The 25,985-nt window shown below is 42.8% G+C and overlaps 1 protein-coding gene across 1 annotated transcript in view; it reads left to right on the forward strand.

The window, feature by feature from the left end:
• LOC118284112 (sodium/potassium/calcium exchanger 3-like) overlaps positions 1 to 25,985 on the forward strand; it is a 57,380-nt gene that overhangs the window by 23,182 nt on the left and 8,213 nt on the right. Inside the window, exons 3-10 of the mRNA XM_035606763.2 lie at positions 21,896 to 21,972; positions 23,876 to 23,950; positions 24,086 to 24,170; positions 24,265 to 24,368; positions 24,874 to 24,948; positions 25,479 to 25,504; positions 25,611 to 25,664; positions 25,760 to 25,887. Coding sequence (XP_035462656.1) covers positions 21,896 to 21,972; positions 23,876 to 23,950; positions 24,086 to 24,170; positions 24,265 to 24,368; positions 24,874 to 24,948; positions 25,479 to 25,504; positions 25,611 to 25,664; positions 25,760 to 25,887 — 624 coding nt within the window. The remainder of the gene's footprint in view (positions 1 to 21,895; positions 21,973 to 23,875; positions 23,951 to 24,085; positions 24,171 to 24,264; positions 24,369 to 24,873; positions 24,949 to 25,478; positions 25,505 to 25,610; positions 25,665 to 25,759; positions 25,888 to 25,985) is intronic.

A 25,985-nucleotide genomic window follows, 5' to 3' on the forward strand; every position in this document is an offset into this window, starting at 1 on the left:
TGGGAGATACATATGGCTCATGATGAGGCGAAGAATATGTTTGTGGTTTATCATCATCATCATCCAGGGTCAGTGGAGATGTAAGAGCACAAGAGCTATAACGCAGAAACATAATCAGGATGCATTTTGTTTAATGTCTGCACTTAGGACACAAATGCTGGCTCAATGCATTCGGGTTTTTGGTTTCAACTACCTCTGAAAGGTCAGGCTCGACCTCGGGAACAGTAGTTACAGTGTAATCTTAAAAAAAACAACAACTTACTAGCTTTTTCTGTAGCTTTCAACATTTAGGTTTGGTTTGTTGTTTACTGGATCAAAACAATCTCGGCAAACACATGTTGCCAGTTGCAACTTCCGACTCGGCGGTCGGTAATTCCGAGAGTCCGGAGATTAGAAATGGAACGACAACCCCCGACTTCCGAGATCCGACTTCTGAGGTATAATGGAGCGCGGCATTAGCAGCAAAGATCATTTTTTAATTAAACTCAATGCTCAGGTTACGTGCGCAGGTGAACAGCAACGCTGACAACTTCAGCCACCACATCTGACTCAGGAGTGAGAAACCCCTCCTCCAGTCTGTCCGAGATGTTTCTGTACATCTGTGCCGCAGCCGCTGTCTGTCCTGCTCTCTGTTTGTGCTCTAATTGGTCAGATCAATGGCACTTACTTCCTCCCCTCCTCTCACCACACCACACACAAACACATCCACACTCCTACACAGAGGAGAACAAATGTACACATTCTCCGGACAGACACTGGAGGAAGTCCATATCCAAATACACACACAACGTACACAAACACTGAACGCGCAAACAGTATGCAAAGCAAACCAATGGGCATTCATCAGTTTTTATTTTTGGCTCGTGTTTGGTTTGGCGGCACCTTTTTTGTCATCTTCCATCAAATAAACAGAGAATGCAAAAGTCATTCTCAGGTCAAACACCAACACACACACACACACACACACACACACACACACGGCTATGATTACGCATTATAACAGCGGAGTGTGTCGGATTAGGGATAATCATGTTTACAATTGCCAGCTTCTCTCCTCTCTGCTCACGCACCAGAAACAGCAGCCCCTGCCTCATTAGTATGTGTGTTTTTATTTGTGTGTGTGTGTGTGTTTGTGTGTGTGTGTGTGAGCGCCAATAGTAGCAATAACCTCAGTCTGTCATTCTCCTCTGTGACTCGTATCTCTTCTCATCTAATTCAATCTCGCCCCGTCATTAACACCAGCGCCGAGCGATGTGTGTGCGTCTCTGCAGCGATCGCGGCTCGGCAGACTCATGACCTGTCTCATCAGTCACACTTTATCTTACTGTTCGCTCCATCACGCCTAAATGAACCATAAAACAATGACATGTTACATTCTAATTACGCCGCAGTTGCACAAATGGAGCATAATTTAAAGGGTTACGCTCCTTGGCGCTCTCTGCTCGCTCTGCTTCTCTTCGCTCTGCCCTCACAATTAATTAGAGAAAGAAATTAAAGGGGGGGGGGGGGGGCACACAGATGCATCATTGACATCTTGGTGTGTCCAAAATGTAAAATTGATTTTAATCACCTTGTAGTCATTTGATTATTGTTAATTTTAGTCCACAAAAACTGTACCTGTGCAAAGCAGAGCTGTACTCACTCATGTTCATTAATTCATCGTTCACTGTCGGTGTTAAGCTTCAGATGAGCTGCTAAGATGAAGCGGAGCAGCTCTGCAGTGTTATTCCCTTAAACATCTAGGGAGATGATTAGATGCATTACGGCCTACATTAATCCTGCACTCACTCCTACCCACACCCTGTAAACACCAAAGATAAGACACTCAAAGCAACATTAGTGTCACACCCACATGCACGGCCTTTCATGGTAATATTAGTGTACCTTTTTTATTGACGACGTCTGCATGTTTCGTGTTTGTTGCTACTTCTACATCTGATTTTCTTCCTCCTAATATCCAGTTGTGTGTGCTCACATCCCTGGAAGAGATGAAATGCTAACCGCTGCTCCTCAGTGGAACAGAACAGCTGAATCATACATTTTGAAGTAGAACATAGTTTTGGGTGGTGTTGGATAGAGTTTTTCATCTGGTTCCTGTTTCCACAGATGTATCCAGCTCAATCAGGTCAAAGACTCCATGAATAAAAAATTATTTGATTTGTCTATTCCTTCAGAAATTGTAACACGTTTCGTCCTAGTTTTTACATTTTATTTAGTCAATTTTCTTTTTTATTATAGTCTTATTTATTTTTTGACTGTTTTTAACAGTCGGAGAACCCGAGATTTGAGCAACACAACTGATTGATTTGTCAACGCCTCGACTGTTGTATATGAAATTTGCTGTAAAAAGGTCACAGCCCAGAGAGGATCAGTCCAAATATTTCCGGTGATCGTCTGACCTTTTTGTGTAGCACTGGGCCGAAAGAATTCTCTCCTACCGAAATAAATGTCAAAAACGAAAGAGTACCGTGATATAAGAATTACACAACACAGTCACATTCTCCTGAAGATGAACCCTTTTTCATTTTGGACGTCCACTTTCAAACTATAGTGTTTTAGGGAGAATATCCAAAATATGTTATGCACAAAGAGTGCTATCATTCCCAGGAATTCCAAGAACTAGCCAGAACTTTTGTTTGTATTGACCCTGTGGCATCACCTACAGTTTTGATATTTTCAGCCTAATAATTGTCAAAGCTCCAAGAATAACTATGGCGTGTTGTTTGTTGGGGTGTAATGAACCAACGTTGCAGCAGTCTTGAGGGGCCCCGGTGGGGCTTTATACATCTCAGTCAATATTGTCAGTGCTCTTTGTTTCACCACAGCCCCCCCCCCCATTTCCCAAAAGTCAAATGCTTTGTGTAAATCCTTTTAAGAACGCATGAGAAACTTTTGCCTCGACTCCCAGTACTCCAGGATGAACAGCATGTGTACCGCAGGTTTTCCCAAACATGCAGCTAATTACCTGCTTAATGGGGCCATTTTGCCCTTTTTCCATTACTGCACACTGAGCCAAAATGAACCATAAAGGCGGGGCGAGAGTCTTTTTTGCAGACGATTCTGGCAGAATAGAAGCAGAAAAAGTCATTGTTAAAACTGGATGTCTGAAAAACAGACAGAGGAGGGAACTTTTCGTGAATAGTAGTAGGGACGGGAACAATACAAGGCACAGGCCAACCATTTAGTCAAGGCTGAACTATATCCGCTGTATTGGCCATGACATTTTGTACAGACATTTATGGTCCCCACAGGTTGAATCCCACTCAGTTATCTCAACATCTGGTACAAATTGTACCAGATTTGGCCCAGACATTCATGGTTCCAAAGACAATTATCCAGAATGACTTTAACTGTCCCATAACCTTGATCAAGACTTTTTTGATAACTTCGCCATCTCTAAAGAGCAATTGCACGGCCGTTTCCCTGAGCTTTTCTACATGGGACCTCTCTGGACTGTCTATATGATCCACTGCATGGAAGGTCCCCTGGACTGAGCTGAAATATTTCTACAAATTAACTGGATGCATTAGTGTGAAATTAGGTGTAGATAATAATGTTACCTTTGACCAAATTCTGGGTATGTGATTTATAATGCCCCCCCCCCCCCCCAAAATTGTAACAATGGAATGAACAACATAGTTTCTTTGGAATGAATACTACTTCCAGTAGTATTTCCTCCTATGTAGGAATATTCCTGCTCATCCATTACAGATTTTATATCATTTTGGCTGTAAGGCTATCTTTCCCCTCACAATGATTTTGACAGAAAGATAATCAACAATTATCATTCTGTATCTCTGCAGCCAGTGAAGAATTGATTATTTCTATATAACTGAGGCTGACTGACTGAAAACATATCAGGGGACAAGTCTGACTGGAGCGGAATCCGATTTTCAACCCAAGCCCGATCTGCGTAGCTGCAACCGCATCTCCAGCTCCATTCTTTAAAGAAGGAAACCTCCGCAGTCACATCTGTTTAGACATCACCGCCCATCCCTGTGTGTGTGTGTGTTGTGTGGCCTGTGGTGCTTGGCAGGGCAGGAGAACAAACAGGTAGTGAAAGGCAGGCAGCTCATGCACCCCCCCCCCCCCCCTCTGTATGTGGAGCCCCAGAGGACCTGCCCAGAACACTGACTGTGGGCAAAGGCAGGAGAGGGGGCACGATGCCAGCTTTGTGCAGGGAAGGAAGGGAAGGACACGACATGTGTTCGCCCCCATGCACGTGTGTGTGTGTGTTTGTGTGTGTGTGTGTGTGTGTGTGTGTTTATATGAGTGTGTTTACCAAGCCTTCCCCTCCTTGCCCGCGGTCCATCTGTCACTCCAAGAATGCTCACTAGGCATGTCAGAGACTGCGGGCCAGCTGGGAGGGTGTGTGTGTTTGTGTCTGTGTGTGTATGTGTGTGTGTGTGCGTGTGTGTGTGTGTGTGTTTATGTATGTGTGGGTTGGAGGATTGGGGAGGGGGTGGGGGGATGTCTCTGTCACGTCATATCACATCATTTCCTGTTAAATAATCCCACCAGCACAAAAATAATCCAAAAATCTGAGAGAAGAAAGGGAGAACACGTTTTCGAGAGGAAGAATATTGGCAAATTCTTTTGGGGTCGTACAATCAAAATGGTTCCTCTCCCTATGAGTCGACAGTTAAAGACACTGGCTGAGAAACACGGATGATCCAGAGACAATGATTTGATGCACTGCAGAGTTCAGGTGTGCTCTGTAATCCAGGCCTCCTTATGATGTAGATCTGCTGATCTGATTTTAACATCATTTCTCAAAAGTTAATATGCAAATTCGAACTAAAACTTGTGTGGTTTATATTAATCCAGACTCCACATTTTAAGAACAACCCTCGCTGGAGAACAAGACACCGTTGCACCTTTAAACCACATTTTTAATTTTTCTCATATTTGAATGGTGGTTTGGTGTACTTAAAGCCCCAATGGACTGAGGCTACATGGAGAGCTATTTCACGTTTGAACGTGTAGCTTAATTCTTTGCATTTGGGAACTGTATATATATATAACTTAATATTCCAATTTGAGGTCACCTAACTAGTTTTTAGAGCTATCATGGTCTTTGTTTTCTGAATGCATTTTGCTTAGCTCATGACTCAGGTTATGGGGTCAAGATCCCCATTGGCTCCTTTATCAAAATTATGATTTTGAATTGTGAGTTAATGTTTTATTGTTTATTTGAAAAGAACCATCGATAGAAACCTCTTAAAGCCACTTGTACAGTACGATCCTACTTCTCTGCTCTGTCCTTGTGCTCACCTCGTGAACCGGTGACTGTTACATTCCGAATTTACACAGTAGAAATTATAATGTCGCTCCTGGTGGATCTTTGTGGAGCTTAATAGCGCAACGTGGAAGCTGTGTGTTTATCCATATTTTGGTGAGAGAGAGAGAGAGAGAAAAAAATTGCCTGGGACATAGTGAACATGCCCAGCATGCAGTCAGTGGGTGTGTGGTCCTCAAAGGATAGATTTTGACACTTAAGCCTGCAGGGATGTCAAAGCATTGAGGCTCAGAGCTCCGACCCAGACAGACTCTTACAATGATGTGATATCATTTTGAACAATTGTAACAGGTGGGGGGCAGGTTGTCATGAAATGTGTGTGTGTGTGTGTGTGTGTGTGTGTGTGTGTGTGCGTGTGTGTGTGTGTGCGTGTGCGTGTGTGCGTGTGCGTGCACACGTTAAAATCTGACACCCACTGCTGTGTCTCATTTCCTGTGTACGGTAGGAAGTCATGCCACACTCTACATAATGGTTTGATATTATGGGTAGTGTGCCACAGCACGTACTTGTCCTCTGCATGGGCACACACACACACACAGACACACACACACACACACACACACACACACACACATACAGGGCAGACACATATGGAGATTTAGGCTTAAATGTCATATTACTCACCAGCGTAATGGTGAGGCTAAGCTACACACGAGGTGTCGGATTTCATCAGTGTCTGGGAGGTCTGTGTGTGTGTGTGTCTGTGTGTGTGTGTGTGTCTTTGTGTGTGTTTGTGTGTGTGTGTGTGTGTGTGTGTGTTGCTGCAGTCTACTCGTGTATGAATGATCCTGGATTACGTTTTTAGCTGAACCTGGACAGAAAGTGGTGTGAAGGTCTCAGTTACTGCCTCAATCACTTGACACTATTTCATGGTATTACAGTGCACAATATTTCACACTCCAACCAAAGTAGGTATACCACCAATCGACTGATTGTTTAGTTTGTCAATTTTCGGGAAATTGTGAGAAATGTCATCACAAGTTCCCAAAACGATGATCAAAAATAATGATGAGATGATTGTGAAATGCTGCTTGATTCTAGTCACGTGATAATTTCGCCTTTTGATGGTTGAAATCTGTGTCCAAATGGAAGTGAAGCTCTTCCATTGGAACTTGACTCCTGACTTTATTACCAAGACTTGAGAATTGTTTGTGACTTTGTCCCACCGGTGACGAGATAAACAACCTGAGTGAGTAGTGTGACAGCTGGTGCGACATAAAAGAAAAGTCTGGCAGCGCAGGTCATGAATCGTTCTGTCACTCCTGTTATTCTGTCACATCATGAATAAGAGTCAAACATTTCTAAAAAAGTTTTTGTTTTAGCATAACACTGTGAAATATGTTCTAATGCAAGTATAAATCCATATATCCATAAAACTTTTTATTTGTTCTCTCAACACCAATTTCTTTTGTCCAAATAGAGAGTAAAATATTGTTTAGATGATGTCAAATCTGATCAAAGAAAAAAGTATCAGATGGAGTACTGAGGGCATAGGTTCAGTACTTGAAAATGTCATATGGATTTGGTCATTTCACAAAATGCACTGAGGTATGATACTTTATTGATTCCAAATCTCTGCTACATCAGTTTCAGTATCACAGCAATAATCTTGGATTAGACTGTTCTAAAATATAAATTCTATAATAACCATATCTTTATATGAGCAGCTACACGTCCACACTCGTAGAATTGGCTTGTGAGTTAATTTCAAACCGTGTGACGTTTATCGACACGTCGCGATCAATTGCCATGGCCGGTGGGTTGGTCTGGTCTGGTGAGCGACAGCGGTGATGGATGACCAACAGCTGATCGGGACGTTTAGAAAAAGCTTCACGGCTACAAAACTGGAAAATGTTACTGATCACAGCTGATGTCAAATCCCACCGGGCTCTCAGCCGGGGGATCTTGTATTAACAAAGCCAATAAATCACCCTCCATTCACACACCAGCTCCACACATTAAAATGCACGAACACACACACACACACACACACACCAGTGTGGAGGGAAATCAATGTTAATTGACTGTTGCTGTGTTCCAAGCGGACATCTCACTGGGTGAAAAAGATGAATATCCTCGTCTGGAGCCCTGCGGGACATTCTTTATTACCTTTAATTGAATCCCCCCCCACGTCCGACCTGGACACCAAACCTGCACATGCAAAAAACTATTGAGTGTCTGAGATTTTTCCTGCCGGTGTTTAATCCTCGGAGGAAATTACTGAAGGAGCTGAACATCCCCAGTGACTTTGATCTGTTATTAGTGACCACAGACACTGACTTCTACCTTTGACCTTTTTTTCAAGCTGTTCCCACTGCAGGTTTTTCATTGAGAAAGAAAAAACATACAGCCTGTAGACGATGATGATGATGATGATGATGATAGCTTAGTCATGAGGAGAAAAGGACAAAATTACAGCCCACCACCAAGTATTGACACCAATGATTTTACCAATTCTATTGGTTAGAAAAGAAGCAACATTTGTGGACATTTGCGTTCTCACAGACACCCCCTCTGAAAACATTTCTGGAATAATTCCGGACTTCAGTGCATGTTCGAAAGCATGTTAGAGGAGGTCTCATTAGCCAGAATAACACGGAAAGGGGACACGCACCACTGCAATTACCCCGGATTATTTATGGCAGATCTGTGGAACAGAGTGGAATTCCCGTTTAACAACAGGAATGTTTTACAGACGTACCAGATGCCCTCACAGCCCCCATCAGTCTGCAAACAAACTCCCATGAGAGAAAAGGAACGTGGCACTCCTCTGTAACTGTGCGTGTGTGTGTGTGTGTGTGTTCATAATGGGGATACACTATTTAGAGCCACTCTGCAACTCAGGCAAATAAGCAAATTTTTTTGCTGATGAGAATAGACCCTCCTCCCCCTGCTGCCATGGCAACCGGTGAATTGTGTCACCTGCCAGTGGATTTGTGCGGGGGGTGTGTGTGTGTGTGTGTGTGTGTGTGTGTGTGCGTGTGCGTGTGTGTGCGTGTTTGTGTGTGTGCGTGTGTGTGTGTGTTTTTACAAAAAGGGAGAAATAGCTGGAAAAGAACACACACAATGTCCAACTCGTATTTCCTTACTGCAGCTTTTGTGCATGTCAGGTCCAATACCTGGACGCACCCACACCTGCTCCTTCTCGCCTGACAGCTTCCTGCCAGTAACATGGTTGTTGGAATACTGAATTCCTCCGCTCCTCCGGGATAAAACCTCTCTGACAGACCTGAGTTACAGAGAGATGAAGCATGGACATCTAGGATACAGAAAAGAATAAGAGATTTTTCGTCCGATCACAAATCCACATGCAAGCGAGTACAATACACAACATACACAATGATAACAGAATTTCACGTCCGACTTTAGTGTTCAGTTGAGGTGCTTCCGGCTCCCAGTGCTGACCTTCAAGGGTGCAACAGGACTTGAGTGCCCAAAACACAAGGAGGCCCATCATTGCTAATTAGCATCAGTTGCAGTCAGTTGTAAGATAAGAGTGAAAGGCAGAATTCTTGAGTGGCGATGGAGGGGATTCTTTGAATATCAGTCAAACATGATCTCCGGTGTCAAATCTATACACGTTGCTTATCAAGGTTTTGCAGCAATCAATTTTATTTCGTTTTTTTTTTTGTTTTACTGTCACCTTATTTCCTCTGCCTCATGAGCAGTATGAAGGCTGGATGAGGCTCTCTACTCGTCCCTCTGCTCAACTGTGATTTGTCAAAAAAGAAAATCTGACGACAGCTGTGGCAGGGAACGGTACATTACACTGGCAAATTTCATGGAGTCATGTCAGGAGACGTTACGAAAGAACTGAAAGGGAAGGACCCAAAATGTGGCCTCCCCTCCTCCTCTGCACTCCTCTCCTCTTCCTCTCCTCTGCCTCTTGGTTTATTTTCGTGGCAGTGGCGCAGATATCACCAGTTACAGGAAGGAAATTGACGATTATATCCCAATATAACAATCTGCTTCTCACACACAGTCAAATGCCGTATGTGTAGACACTTGATGACTATCTTGTCTTTCCTGAACACCTGATCTTAAGGTCGGGTGATCTGGTATATGACGATGTGCACAGTGAACGATGGACGATGCCATTTGGGGATTGAATACAGGTTCACTAAGTTCTAACGTTAGCACTAGCAGTACAGTGTATGAAACTTCCTCTTTTTTCTTTTTTAAGCCAGAGCTGAGTGTAGCTGTCGCCGGGTAAAAAAACAAACATGCTGATGATGGTTCGTTGCATCTGCCTGAAACTAATCAACTCGATGACGCGATCTTCTTCTAAATGAAGCGAGCATTGATTGTTACCACACGCACGTCAGCGTACAACGTACACCAGCAAAGCGAAAGCAAGAGGAAAGTGCTGCTGATACAGAGCAGAGTACAGTAATACAACACGCACACGCACGCACACGCACACACATGCACGCACACACGCGGACCCATGCTGGGTCCAGAGGGTGATGTCATGGTTTACAGTAGAGAGTGGATCACGTTAGGCCAGATAATAAAAAGGACCATTAAAGAAACATTGCGGCGTGTGTGTGTGTGTGCGAGCGCGCGCACGTGTGCGTGCTAGTGATGGGATTAATATCAGCCCATCTGTTTATGTAAACATGGATGTTATGTATATGATGCGGGCACAGGCTAATGCGTGTTCATGTGTGTGAGCGACATGTATGTGGACACACAGTGTGTGTGTGTGTGTGTGTGTGTGTGTGTGTGTGTGTGTGTGTTGAAGTTGTGTGTTTGCGCATGTGTATTGTGGGCCTGGGGCTTTGTGGAGCTCTGCAGACAATAGTGGCGTAAAGAGGATAGTGTGGCCCATGTCAGGAGGGCACATGCTAAAGCCAGGGCACATGTAATCTTCCTCTTGGTCAGCGGCAGATTGTGCTGTTTGATTTCATGGCATTAACTCATGTGCCGAGCCACAGGACTTGTCGACAAACAGCAGAAGCCTGACGAAGCTGAGAATTGGGGGGTCGATAGCATTTTTAAAAAAAAATTCAAATCTTTTATCAACTTTAACGTTAAGCAGCAGTTAAGTTATAAATAAGGTAAAATATTAACGTCACTGTGTGTTCAGTTTTAAAATTTGATGGCTTTGGCATCTCCCAGTAGTATTATATAAAGACACAATGCAAAATCTCCACACGCTGTTGTTGTACAAACAAGAGGTCATCCGAATCATTTGAACTATGCAGGTACTGTATATACAGGCATGTTGCAAACACTTCCTCCAAATCATTATACAGACAAAATCATGTGATGTTTTTTCTCCACAACATCTCCATCTACATGAAAAGCTAACTACAACAGTTATGGAAAAAAACCCTCTTTGTTTTAGGTTTTTTCTATATTTATAGTTATGGGAAAAATAATGCCATAAACACATTTGTAGCCTGCTGCTAGAGTTCATCTTTATCATGTAAAAGGACTGGTGACGACTTGTTCTGACACATCAGAGGTTAGTAGTCGATAATAAGAATCGAGACATTGTCATGGATGTAGATACCGAGCAACAAAATAAGCAAAAAGAAGGTGATAAATGTAGATATTATTTCCCATATGTCTTCAAATGTTGCATTCATCGACACATTTGTTAACAATAATGTGTGAACCGTGGCCGGCGTTTCCTTAAACACATTATCACCACCAAATAGGCAGTTTCTCTCAGCTCCGCGCTGGACGGAGGCAGAGAAAGTAGTTTAATGGTTTTAATATTAAACTCAGATTAATCAATGAACAGGATGGGAGAAATCCAGACATACTGACAAACGTACGAATGTGGCAGGTATAGTCAGGTAGGTAAGTGATCCATAAGCACAGGTAGAGAGAGATCTGCATGCAGGCTGCTAAGGTGGTCCGAGTGGTGTCGACTGTACCTCTCCAGACACCGGTGTCCTCACGGGTGATGCTTATGCAGCAACCCCAGTCAACATTGTGTGTGCAGGTTAATATATATCCGTTATTTTTTATCTTCATCTTTTATCTCTAATTTGCACACAAAAAGCATTCGGTAGGTTTTTACAGACACTGATACTGACTGAAACACAGCACAAAACAACAACACATGAAAAGTGTGTTTATTCCCTGTCTCCTCTTAGTTTCCATTCACTGCCTCGCCACCTTTTTTTTTCCTTTCTTTTGTCCTGTTCAAGCATTCCACCTCCTCGAGTGTGTTTGTAATTAAGCAGCAGGCTCATAGTCGCTGCCGTCAGAGCAGAGAGCATCAGTGAGTGTACTGTAAATGTTGGCCCCCCTCGGCCCAACTGCGGCTCATCTCACATTACTTGCTCACATTTCCTGTTGTTGGTCTTCAGGCTGCGATTTGCTGCAGGGCCACGGCTCTGTTTGTGGACGACACATTGTTGCACAAACTGCATTGTGCCTGTCGTAGCATAGTGTTAGTCCCGCCGCCACAGTGTGCGAAATGACCACAGTATGTGGTGGGTGGTCGCGCAGGGTTAATGAGTCAAACCTCAGCCGAAAATACTCTTACTCTGGATGTGTGAGATGAAGTGGCTTATAGTTTACCTAGAAAATGGAATTTTCCTCACTTTTTCTCTAACGTGTTACGACTCGGGCTCAGGAGGGGAAAAGTGGCTCTTCCATTAATTGGTTCAATTCCCGGCTCCTCAAGTCCGCTTGTTGAAGTGTCCATGGGCAAGACACTGAATCCAAAATGGATCCTGTCGGCTGAGCTGTCCGTGTGTGAATGGGTGAACGTGAACTGTAATGTAAAGCGCTGATTCGGAATGGTTGTCACCTTTTGTCCGTGTTTCATTTCAAAACCCGCAGAGTCGTCAGCAGCTGGGTACACAACTTGAGTCCTACAAGAGGGAGTAACCAGTAATAATGACAATAATACAGAATGAACACACACTGTATAACTATTGCTGAAAATGCAGATGACCCTTAGTACACGTAAAGTTTTGAATGGCCACAATCAGCTATTTTGTTGCATGACGAAGTCTAAATTTGCTGCTTTTTAAAAAAAATCTTGGAGCAGAAGTCACAGTGAAATGCTGCGTCAGGGGCATGGATGTTATCAGACCTGCAAACTAGGCAACATGGTGCAAATCAGAAAATAGTGAAAGCTGCTTACAGCCGTATGTCAGCAAAACGTGTGCATTGGGGAGAGGGAGTGGAGAGAGCGACAGTAGGCGACAGGAAGAAATCAGATATATATAAAATGAAAAATGGAAAGGCTGAAGATAGGAACAGACTGGACACACACACACACACACACACTCGTCTATGATCAATTCCTCTGAGTGTCTCCAGCCTCAGGCCACAATTAGCACAGAGGTGGCTCTGTGGCTCCCACTAGCCCCCCATTAGCTACAGTAGCTGGGCTACTGGACCTCTGCACTGACCTGTTTGTTAGCAACTTATACATGACTGATGGTCATCATCAAAAATTTTTTAAAATTTTAAATTAAATTAAAAAAAAATTATTTTAATTTTGCATAGCTTGCAACATGGCGTATGATCATACAGGGTCTTTTTCATGAAAAAAAACTCACACTTATACCAATACTTTGTCTTGAATGCTAAATAGTAAATGTAAGCATGCTAACATGTCAATTTGAGACGGTGGCTAATATAATAATAATAATAATCATAATCATAATCATAATAATTTTATTTATGTAGCTACTTTCAGAACTAGCCTCACAAAGTGCTTTCACAGAAACATACAAATCGCAGACAATTAAAAATCTGCATTCCAACAATAATAGGTCACATATCTTTATAAAAAAAAAGATATAAAAAGACACTATTGAAAACATTAGCTTGTTGACATTGTCATTTTGATTATATTAGCATGGTGAATTCAGGATTTTTCTTAAAGCATTGGTGCTCTTGTTTCCTACCATTCTTTCTCTAAAAGAAAGATTATGATAAATATGAGCTTCACATGAAGAGTACACGCAGACGTGTGAACACACTTCTGACAGTATTTCCACATTGTAGTCATCGCCTTCTTCACACTATGTAGTCACCTAAAGGACTATATTCATATTTGGCAAGACACGCTGGGGAAAATCCCTTTACTTTGGGACTGAAAATCAGTGTAACGGACATTTAAAGCAGCAGCGGTACCAACACAACTTAAGGGCATAATGTTATCAACACAGGGGAAGAGAAATATACTGGACACGGTACGGTACGGTACACCCCCCCCCCCTTCATCCACAGGTGAGACACTGAAAAAAAAAGGGAATTTATAGATTTTTTTTTTTCCCTATAGCGTATAATACGAGTCCCAGGTCAGCACGGGTCGTAATCTGATTTCTTGCTGCCCACGTTTGCTGCTTCACTGATTAAATGCCAGTATTACCATGTAACCTTTAGCTGGCAAGTGGCGCGTGCATGCGCACACACAGAACCGACAAGTTGTGTGGTTTCAAAAAGCAGCCTTTGCCGTCATTCACACAGATGGATACAGACAGACCTCCATACACACACCCTCCATCCCTCTGTCCGTGTTCTTTTTTTTCTTCCTTCTATGTCTTTCCAACTTTCACACGTGCCTGTCTGTTGAGCCGGCCTTGGCGTCCTCTCGTGCTTCTCTTTCATTCTCCTGGTCGGAGCTTGTTTACGGCCTGTCACAGCGGTGAAGTTGTCATCGTGCAGAGGAGGCACACTGTGAAACCGGTCGTGTCCTGATCTCATATGGGTTCATTCTGGGTGTCGCTGAAGAGGAAAAGATGTGAGGAGGGGGTGTGAACCCAGGCCGGAGACACTGTGTCGTTCTGCTCATCTCGTCGTCAATTTTTTCTCTCTTTGAAAGTCAAAACCAATAGAAACACATCAAAGGACAATTCAAGGTCTATGACATTTTGACCGCTGCCAGATTACATCAGATAATGTTAATTCCTTGAACATGAATGTTTCCAAATGGCCCCTTAGGTTCGCATTAAGATGTCAGCACAACATTGACATATTATCAACACTACAAAGTTGCGAACTTACGTATCCTAGAAGACACAGAGCAACATTGGCTTTTAATCAAAGTGGTTGTTTGTGTAACTAATTTTGTCTCTCCTTTTAGCTCAGCTTTGGTCTCCACCAAATGTTGTCTATGCTCTTTGTTCACCAACTAACTGCAAACTCTCTCTGTCAGCCTTTTCAATGTGCTGGACTTTGATTTGTAAAGCTTTCTGAAACAGCCCGATGCCACTAGGCTGTTGTCTTTTTGATGGTTTCCGTACTCAACGCTGAAGATTGTTTGATAGTGAAAGAAACCATTACCAACTAATGACTATGTTTGTCCAGTTCAACACTACAAACAGAGTGCTGAGTCTCGCTTGGTAAAACAACAGTACAACATCACTTTTTGTGGTACGCCACTTTCAGTAGTTGGAATGTGACCTCCTGCGACCTTCAGTATATGGAGCAAGCAAAGTATGACAAAAAAACCAAACCGTCATAATAATTGTAGTTGTGTTTACAAACAGTTTTCCTTTGTGATGAGACGTTATTAGTTAAATTTCTGGTGCGCCCACTTTGCAGTTCATTGACGTTACAATACTTTACCTGATTTAAGCGGAAACCCAGAAACAATCCGTGTTTTTTTCCTAAGTGCTAGAAATGATGGCCAACAGTACAAAACAAAAAGATAGTCAACTGGAAATGTGATTGAATGTAAATGTGTTTAATCCCCAAAAAATAATACATTAAACACATGAATAGTTTGAATTGGTGAAATTCAAATAACTCAATTAAATCGGGGACCTAGTTGTTAAATTGCATCCAAGGGCCACGACAAAGAGCAGAATTAAGTGTTTCCAAACTGACCAGCAGGTGATTGCGGAGGTTTAGTTGCCCAGCTACTGTAGCCCAAGGGTGGTCTAGTGTGAAGACTGCGTCCCCCCTCACTGAGCCACCTCTGGTGTTGATTGTGCCTTGAGGCTGCAGATGCACAGACGATCTGTTCGTGGGGGAACAGAGAGTGGAGGGCAGCTCAACCTGGACCGTTCGCCGTGTTGTTCCTTTTTTTATCTTTCCCTCTAATGTTATTTCTTTAGATTAGATGGCTGCGGACGTTAAGAGCTTTAATAAAGACGTGTTTATTTGCATTTATTCAACCCTGATGTCGGTGGGCGATTTACAGGAAAAACATTGTAAACAGAGTCGACCTCTCTTTGTGCTTCCCCCTCATTTTCCCTCTCATTTTTCTACACTGTTTTTCGTCCCGCTGACGAATGTCCGACCTGTTAGGTAATACCACCCACTTACTTGTAAGCACTTGTGGCAGAAAATAAATGCAACCACATGCTGCCGTGTGTGTGTGTGTGTGTGTGTGTGTGTGTGTGTGTGTGTGTGTGTGTGTGTGTGTGTGTGTGTGTGTGTGTGTGTGTGTGTGTGTGTGTGTGTGTGTGTGTGTGTGTGTGTGTGTGTGTGTGTGTGGCAGCATGCTTTCTTATGTTAACTGTTAACCACTAGCAGGCCTAACGCACAGGGTCTAACATTGGAAAAAACATGTGAGGTAAAGACAAAATTTGACTCCATACATTTACAGTAAAATCAAATATGCCTGCCATTGTATAGGCAATTTCTATAAACATTTGAGAGCACGCCGTGGGACAATGAAGATTTGGAAAACATAGAAACTGCATTGAATTGTTTTCTTCCTGAGACTGACTCGATAAGATGAGCCGGCGCCAGGAGGCAATGAAAACCTCCTCACGTACTTGTAATACAAGTTACCTTCAGCCTGTATTTCCTTGAGAGAATCGCTCAACCTTTGACCTTTTATACTATAAGAAAAAAACCCGTACAACCAATTAAAATGAACCTCAAGAATACAAGGTCATCCTGCAAAAAAAAATAAAAATGGTCCACCTCCTAGAGACGTAAGTTTTTTTTCATGTGACAGCAGTGCTGCTGCATTTGTCGTTAGTGTCTGACATCATTCTTCCTGCACACACTCATGCATGTATGTTTGCGTGTGGGTCTCTCCATCACAACAGATGCTGAGCATGCTTTGTCATTGATGGAGGAAGAGCCATCTGTCATTCCCTGTAAAGCAGTGTCTTTTCTGCTGCGCTTAAAGCTCAGCGGCCTCCTCACGTCCCTTTAATGATGTATAGGATTTGGAGGATTCTCTCTCTCTCTCTCTCTCTCTCTCTTTTTCTGTGTCTCCGTCTCCATCGGAGCCACAGAGCTCTTATGTAACGCCCATGGTGTTACATAAGAGCGGGGGGGGGGGGTCGGTCAGTGGCCCGGGTTCGGGATGGGAAGGGGATGGGGTGGGGTGGGATGGGGATGGGATGGGGGGGGGGGGGGGTCAACTGTTATTTCTCTGCCCCTGGAGTGACGAGCCATCCGTCTCTGCTGGGTCAATCCACATTGATTCCACACAGCTCCGGGGATTTGACCATGTGTGTGTGAGTGTGTGTGAGGATAAAGCTTTGCCTCACATTTGTATCATTCTGTTATTTTATTTTTTTTCTACACAATATTCGATTTTTGTTCAGATTTTTTTTTTTTTGCAATATGTTTTGCAGGCTGACTTTGAGCATCTGCATCAGAGTGAATACATGTGCCTGATTTACAAAGAGAAGTATATTCTCTTTCACTATCAGCATCAGAATCAGAAATATTTTATTGATCCACCGCGGGGGGAAATTGTGTCTACTACCTGGCAAATTTACCATCATAATGTTTTTTTGTTAGTGGCGAGTGTGTAGATTGTCGCTGTACAAAACCGGTGGTTCTAGAAACAAGGGAGACATGATGGATGTTTGAGGATCGGTTAGAGATTCCGTGCTATGAACTCAATCACCATTTCTCTACACTTATGAAAATCGGGCAGCAAAAAATTTCGTCTTAATAATAATATATTTTCACTACTTAATTTAACATTTGACGCTCTAGTGTTCGATCGTCTGAGGCAGCATTTGTAGGAGTGACGAGACAGACAGTCGTCATGGGCTTTGACTCGATGTAAAGAGGTCTATGCCATGTGTTGCACTGTAAAATATCTTCTTGTGGGAGAGGTCACTGGTACATTTGACATGAACAGGAAGTGCAGGAAATTGGATGTAATGATGATGACTTTTTTTTTAAGCATATCTTAAAAACTCATAACTGAGCAGAGGGTATGATTCATTCGTTTTTGAAAAATGAAAGCAGCTTTATTCTTTTACCTTTTTTAAATGTTGCCCTCGGCCCTACAGCGGAGGCCACTACGGACTCCGCTGCTCAAATACAGACTAATAACAGTTTATCCACCCCTCTGTCCTTCCGCCTCGCTTCATCCTCTACTGTACAAAGCCCTTCAGAGAGTGGTCCTAACCCAACAAACACCAGCTAACTCCAGATAATACTTTTCCAGAAACAGCCTTAATGCAGTAAATCATATTGATTTTTTTTCTTCCTCTTTTTCCAAATCCAGACATTATGCAACGCTTTGTTTCACTCACTGTTTGACATCCACTCTTTTCACAGAATATCTAACAAGATTAGTGCAGTATGAGAGGGCGGCCTCACCGCAGCACTGATGTCGGGCTGATCCTACCGCCAGCCGCCGCCGCGAGAGTTTGTCTAATCCCAAATCTGGTGTATGCTCATATATGACCGATTATTTTCGACATGAGAAGAAAGCATTTTGACGTTTACATGTCGAGCACTTAGCGGAGGCTTTTATCCATTGTGGCAGAGGGCAGGGACGGATAAACCCTGTACTGTATGGCATACATACGTTTCCCCCGTTTAGTTTTAACCAGTCACTGTGTCCTGAACGAATCACTTAAGTGTCACCAGAGGTCACAGGATCTGAGGTTTAACTCAAACCTGCTGCACGCATGGTGTCAACCCACGGTCATGTCACTCTTTGGTTTGTGAACTCCCGTTTTTGGCTTTTTGGTCAGCACCATCTTGTTTTTTTACGGTACGAGCCGTCAATCACAGGGTCTCCACGCCCCCGATTCATTCAGCGCTTTGTCATCTATTTGACTCTAAATGGGTCCATAATTTAAAAAAAATGAACATCGTGCTGTATTGAAGAAGACTTTAAACGAGAGATTGAACCATAAACTTCTCAGGAAAATGTTTACTGGCGTTATCAATCAGGTGAGAAGTTATTTTTTTCAAAACTTCTATAGAAACAGACTTCTCTTTGCAACCAGTGGAGTCACCCTCTGCTGGTTGTTTGAGAGAAAAGTATTTTATTTGTTTTTATTTATTATTATAGTCTATGGGTTTTAGACTGTAAATAAAGATGAATGACATCACTAACTCCCAAATTGAAGCCAAAACATCTTGATCACCCCCTGGTGGCTGGCTGCAGTATAGCTCATGCACAAACCCCACCTCATCCATGTTAGCAGATGGGACAAAATAAAAAGTTGAATAATTGATGAGCCTAAAAGCATCTGCTGAAAGCAAGAATTTGAATTAAGTTTTTCTGCAACAACTTGAAAAATACAGAATATTAGATAAGGCAGAGAAGATTGGAAAAATAAAATGTCTTGTCCAGCAGACCTACATTCCTGTGTGTGTGTGTGTGTGAGTGTCAAAGTAGTAGATATTTTACAGTATGTTCCCACTGGAAGTGTCCGTATCATTGCCAGGTTGAGGTGAAAGGAAAGAGAAAGGATATCTTTGTGGCGATCGCCCGACACCGAGACAAAACACACACACACACACACACACACACACACACACACACACACACACACACACACACACACACACACACGGAAAGAAATAGAGTTGGCTTGTGTCCATGCCTGCTCTGGCCAGGTTCAGGGATCCTCTAATCTGTGAGTTGAAAACACAAAGAGTCCTCATAGATGCTCCAAAAAGAGCCAGTCACGCCAACAGAGGCTGTTATTGTTGTTGTTGTTGTTGTTATTTTGGGGCTTCGGAATTGGCCGAAGCAGCATCTCATCAGTATGTGTGGAGGTCTCTGTGTGTGTGTGTGTGTGTGTGTAGTTACAGTGAATCATTCTCTATGGGCGTATTCATGCATGCGTACAATATGTGTCCCGTGCGAGACGGTACAGCGAGTGAAGGTGATTTGTGTATTGAATGTTTCGCAGGCAGCGCAGCTCTGTGACTCTCTGCTTTTTGTCCCGTGTTGTCTGTCCCGGGCTGATTGGTTGTGAAGGTTCAGTGGGAAACACATTTCACATCTGGAAACGGTAATGCAATGAAACCAAAGCTGTTTTTCGGAGAGGGATTTGTACCCAAAAGAGATAATGACCACTTCTTACCGACGAGCTTTAAAAATTTGAAACCAGAGTTATTCTGTTTATGCTCTTAGAGAAACCCTTAGATAGAGTGGACTTTAAAAAGCTTTAAAGGTGAGAGAGGCTGTGACAATCGTGGACTTGCATAATGATTGTAAAATGATACAGGAGCTATTCTGATAAGGGCATAAACTTCTTGTTTTATTCTTTGGGAAATGGGAATATCTACAGTTTTCCGCCGGAAATGATTTGCTCTGCCGTACGTCTTGTCTCGAATTCAATCTCTTGCTGCATAAAAGAAAAAACGCTGTGCGCCTGTTAATGGCCTAATCCACAAAACCCCATCGAGCCTGGATGGGAAACTTCCCATGACCCCCTCCAGTAACCCTGTTAGGGTGAAGAGATTGTCCCAACGTTTTCCAGGGCCCAGCATCCACATCGCCCTTCTCGAATCTTGAGTTTCGGACTGTCGAGTGGTGGAACCTCCTCTTCAGCACTGTGGGGATGAAGCTTTTCCTGCGGAGGCTGAGCAGAGTGACACCCTGGTAATTGGAGTTCGCCCTTCAGTCGCCCTTTTTTTAAATAAGGGAAGATGGGAAACCTGGTGGGAGAACAGACCTGTTTAAATAAAATGTCAGCACAATCCCTTAACAGCGCATATAAGGCTGAAATATGTGCATGTTTTCTGGTGCCGTCGACCACTGTTTAATATTGCACTACATGTTCATTTAATAATGTAGATGAAGGTGCTACGGATGAACGTGATTTATGTTTTTTATGCTGCGGACTCTGTGATGTCCAAGGCAAATGTCCCCCTGGCACAATAAAGCCCTTCTTATTTTATCTTACAATCTGAAACCTGGAAATATTTCAGCCACTTTTCTGAAAATATTGTAACGGTTGTGAGAAGATTTCACTGTGCGGCTATACAACATTATCTTTTACAGGTGGTTATTTGTTACAACATATTGGGACTATTGCAAACCTTAAAGAAAAAAGGAGAAAAAATGAAATGGATGATTCCTCTTTGTGGCTGTGATGGTCTATATGAGGATCAGCTGTCCACGTGACTTTGCAGGACCTGGTGCAGGTTTGACCATGAAAGACACAGAATAAGTTCTCCCCGTTTCATTCCCAGCTCTCACCGTCTCTCTCTGGTTGCCCAGGAATGACTCGTGTGTCCAGTGGCACTGGTGGCATCATGTCAGCGCCCCCCCCCCCCCCCCCCCCCCCCCCCCTCTCTCTCTCTCCGTGCCGCTGTCACTTCCTATGAGCAGACAGGCTCGTGTTGTGTTTGTGACACACAGGGCAGGCTGGAGCTCAGGCCGCCTGACTCACAGGCTCTCGGCTGTTGAGAGCGAGAATGTCACTGCGCATTGGGTTGCCTTCATGATACACAAGCACATGCACGCGTGCACACACACACACACACACACACACACTGCAAACAAACATACACAGCTCGCCAGGCGAAGCCCAAATTCACACACAGTCACACTGGGCTGAGGCTATTCTTAGCGCGGCCACTCATATGCAGACTCATATGCAACAGAAAAAACACACGTGATGGCCTGTGAATGAATGTGTGGCATATTTTTGGCATGTTTTGATTGGCCGCTGCTGTCGGACAGTGACGGATTCACGTCGTCACGTCTGGTGGGTCAAGATATCTCACTCTTCTCTCGGAGGCCGTGTGCAGTGCCGGACTCAGGCTCTGGGGGGCGACACCTCCTTTGTATCTTATGCTTAAATGAACTCGAGTCATTCAAGATAAATGCATAAATGTGTTTGCCTGAAAGTGAAGGTTTGGCTCCGGCTCCAAGAGAGAGTGTTCGGAGAGTATGTCCCTCTTCACTTACAGGAGGCATACAATGCTCTTATTCAGGTTCATGATTTTAATTTGGATTATTGCTTTATAAAGATTTACATGCTCTAATGTTCAGAAAACGATTAGTAATCAATTACTAAATTAATCGCCGACTATTTTGAGAAAAAAAACGTCCAAATTCTCTGATTTCAGCTTCTTAAACGTGAATATTTTCTGGTTTCTTTGCTCTTCTTTTAGAATAAACTAAATATCTTCAGTGTATGGACAAAACAAAACATCATCTTGAGGTTTTGGGAAACACGATCAACGTTTTCCACCATTTTATGACATTTAATGTGAGGAAATAATGAAATAATGAAAACAATCGTTAGTCGCAGCCCTAGTTGTATTTTGCCATCTTGATTTTATTTATTTACTCTGGTTGGTTTGGTCGATGACACATTATCATTCCTCAGGATGTCTTCCTTCGCCCGGAGTCAATATTTCATACTTCATATTTTCTCTCCTTTCACTGTTTCACCATTTGTTTTGTTTTTCTGTTTTTTCCCTTCTCTGCAGCGATCCACGAGTTCCCCAGGGATTACTTCACCAACCAGGAGCGAGCTGAGGGAGCCGTGGGTCTGCACGTCCTTTGTGTGAGTGTCACCTGCGGCGTGTTTGATCTGTAGTGGAAGACGTATCACAAAATGCCTCTGACGAAGGAACCAGGGAGACAGAGATCACACAAAAAAAAAACAGCTTATCAATAAAACATTTTTGGGAAAATGATTTAGAAAAATAATCACCGCTGATATTTCCTCCCGCTTCCCTGTTTCATCAGTGTTGAGATGCACATGTCAGAATCTACGGTGCCTCCGCAGTAATGGTGCTGATAGTTGACAGTGCAACACGTGAATCAGACGCTGGTTTCGTCTGATCCTCACAGTTCCACTTAACACTGGTTATTATATGGGTACAATTTAAATTAGTAAATTGTCAAATAAATATCAGTAATCAAATGATGGCAAACTCCACTATAAAAAATTGATGGTGTTGATTAAAGGATTATTATCATGATGAACAATTATACACAATGCTAATTTCGCTCATACATCGACACAGTGGTATCATACTCACCTCTCTGCTGTTCACTTATTAACACCCTGTCCACTCTAATGCGGACATTTTGTGAAAACGGACATCTTCCTCTACATTTGGGCCTCGCGTTCACACGCAAAACAACGTTTTATTTAAATAAAACATTTTTTTTTAAGTGTTTTATAAAAATCTCAGGGTTCTGTGTAGCGGTGTGTAAAATGAAGGTGATGAAACAAATGTAGAAAAAAAATGACCACAACCGAAGCAGAATAAGATCACCACGCATGCTCATTCTTCTCTGGTATTTGACGTATCGTTGATGTCGATTTTGTCGCCACCTTCTGGCTCTGCGTGCTAGTTTGAGAGTTTGAGTGTTTGTAGTCATTTTTGTGTTCTTGTCTGGATGGAGATTTTTTTGTAAAAGATGTGGACGTATTTTTTTTTTTTTCAAAAACGGAGGGGAAAGTATCTGCTATAAAAAAATTGCCGCATTTATGTGGACAATGTATAAAAAAAAATTTTTTTACTCCAACTTTTTTTATAAAAACTTTATTTACTGTCATTGAAACATTCCAGTTCAAAATAAAAGTCTGCCAGGAAAGTGGTCGATTATGTCCCTTCGAGATGCTGTAAAGCTTTAAATGTGAAACATCTGTGCAGGAAATTATAAGTTTCATTGACGGCAACTTAACTGTGATTAAAAAGAAAAACTGTAAAGTAGAAGGGGCTGGAGTGAATTAGTGAGTGAGAACAGTGTTTTGTGTCGAGGTGGGCAATGTGCGGAGACATTTTTGAGCGAAAGAACAACATGACTGTTGATGCACCGATGGAATTAGAACAAATGAATTAAGTTTATCCAGAAAAGGTGAACAACGTGGAGGAGGATTTGGGTTTACAGTAGCAGCAAACTGCACAAGCAGCAAACGACATCTCGCACAAAAGAGAGTGGCAATGAAATATTAGAATATACAACTGTGTTACTAATGTAGCACATTTCATGCAAAGGCCGGTCGGGCAATGAAATATAGCTCTACTGTATTTGGGGTAAATAATTAGACACACACACACACGACATTAAACATTAGCAGATGTTGAGCAGAGGTTTGTTGTGTGATGTAGAAACCTCCTCCACATTACAAACAGAGATTATCTCTTCCCCTATAATTACGCTCATTATTGCGGAAGTCTGATCCGTTCATTCGGTAAATTCCATACTCGTGTCAACATAAACATAGAATACCAACACAAAAAAAATCTGCTGTTTTTATGCTGTCTGTCTCAAACATGTTTACTATGAATGTTCAAATATTGGCTGAGGCCTTTATTTACCTCAATGGCAGAAAAGAACCAGGCCCTTATTAAGGAAGGATTAATTAACCTTGTTTGTGTACATGGACAGTTTTATGTGAACTAACCTTGTGTGTGTGTGTGTGTGTGTGTGTGTGTGTGTCTGTCTTGCAGGCAGTCTACATGTTCTATGCCTTGGCTTTGGTGTGTGACGACTACTTTGTCCCTTCACTGGAGAAGCTATGTGAGGTGAGAAACCACTGCACCTCTCCTTACCTCACATTAACACACACACACACACACACACAACTCTCTTTGTAATGATATGTTATTGATTTCTGTTATGAACTTCATCCTTTCTTTCTTTCTTTCTTTCTCCATCAGCGTCTTCATCTGAGTGAAGATGTGGCAGGAGCGACCTTCATGGCAGCAGGCAGTTCAGCTCCTGAGCTGTTCACCTCTGTCATTGGTGAGAAACACGGGCGCACGCACACAGATGCTGCTGAGGAACAGCTTGTTTTGTAATGTGTGTGGTAATCGGTGATTGTGTCCCCGGCGTATAGGAGTGTTCATCACTAAAGGTGACGTTGGGGTGGGCACCATCGTGGGCTCCGCCGTCTTCAACATCCTCTGCATTATCGGAGTGTGTGGGATATTCACCGCACAGGTACATCACAACCGTATACTGTACCATGTCTCATCATGCCTGTAGCAAACATTTTAAAACACTGCATCATGAAGAATGCCTCCGTGTTGTGCCTCTGGCGATATTTTTCTCTCGATAAAATGTGTGTGTCCTGTCCACTGCTATAATCCCACAACGAAAAGAAAAAAGAGAAACATACTTGAATCCTATTTAGATTACAAGTTACGTAAAGCACGCACACGCACACGCACACAAACTCTCACAGAGAGCTTGGTTTATCTTGTTAGTAGTGCAGTTCAGTCAGTTCAAGTCTTAAAGTAAAAAAAAGGTCAGAATCTCTATGATCCGTCAATTCAGTTCAATTTTAATTTGTATAGCACCAAATCACAACATACATTATCTCACGGCACTTTACATAGTGAGGTCGAGGTCATACTATATTACAGAGAACGGGACTCACTCCTGTCTGTCTGTCTGTCTGTCTGCCTGTCTGTCTGTCTGTCTGTACTATCTGTCTCTCTCCCAGACGATCCATCTGACCCGCTGGCCTCTGCTCAGAGACTCCGCCTACTACACCCTGTCTATCACCGCTCTCATCGTGGTAAGGAACAGGCTGATGAAAACTACAGTCGTATTCACATTGCAGATATTTTTTGTTTTGATGGACGATGTTCATCCTGAAGACTCCTTTAGGTGGAGTGATGACAAACAGTTTTACCATTTCACTGGTAAATCTGAATTTTTTAGTTGTTGCCCCATGAGCTGCTTTCAGACATGGACTTCGCAAAATATCCGGAAAATTGGGATTCATCCGTTCCACATATGAAGAAAGCAGCAGGAGATTGCCCAAGTCAGGCGCCCACTCGCTCACCGTGAATCTTGAGGAGATTTTCTTTCTGCATTCTCACATGGGCCCAAACATTTTACTAGGCGACTGGCCGGAAAAGTTCCTGATAATGTCAGCAGCAACATTTTTGGACATTGGCATTCTCACATACAGGAGAAGTTCAGGAAAATGTGCGGCCGTCTGTGTGTGTCTGAAAGCAGCCATGGAGGTAGAATGAGAGCTTTCAGCAGCTGTACAGGTGAACATGTTGAAGACTATGATTTTCTTTTTTTCCTCTTCCACAGTTCATATATGACGAAAAAGTGGTTTGGTAAGTCAAATTGATAGATGTATTGATTCAGCACTTTCACTTCCACCTACAAACTATATTTTATTTGAAAAGATATGGTATAATTAATTGAAACCGTGTTTTCCAGGTGGGAAGCTCTGACGCTGATTCTGATGTACTTCGTCTACATTTTGATCATGAAGTGAGTGTGATTCACCTTTGTTTTTGATAAATCACTGTATGAACATGGTTCGAACTGTTGGTTGTGAACTGGATTCTACGATATGTCTGTTCCAGGATGAATTCCCACATCGTTCATTTTCTGGAGAGGAGGAAGAAGAACGCGCCCAGTTTGAGGAACGGAGCCGCCAGTAATGCTGAGCTAGATGACGGCTGCGATGCGACTTCTGTCCTACTGAAGAAAGGTACGCTTCGTCCAAACGAGGTTGTATTGTGTGTTTATATTACAACAATATAGCAAGTGCTGAGATGCCTGTTGTTGTACTGTACAGTCTTTCACTCA

Source organism: Scophthalmus maximus, chromosome 10, assembly GCF_022379125.1.
Source record: "Scophthalmus maximus strain ysfricsl-2021 chromosome 10, ASM2237912v1, whole genome shotgun sequence".
Taxonomy (NCBI): Eukaryota; Metazoa; Chordata; class Actinopteri; order Pleuronectiformes; family Scophthalmidae; genus Scophthalmus; species Scophthalmus maximus.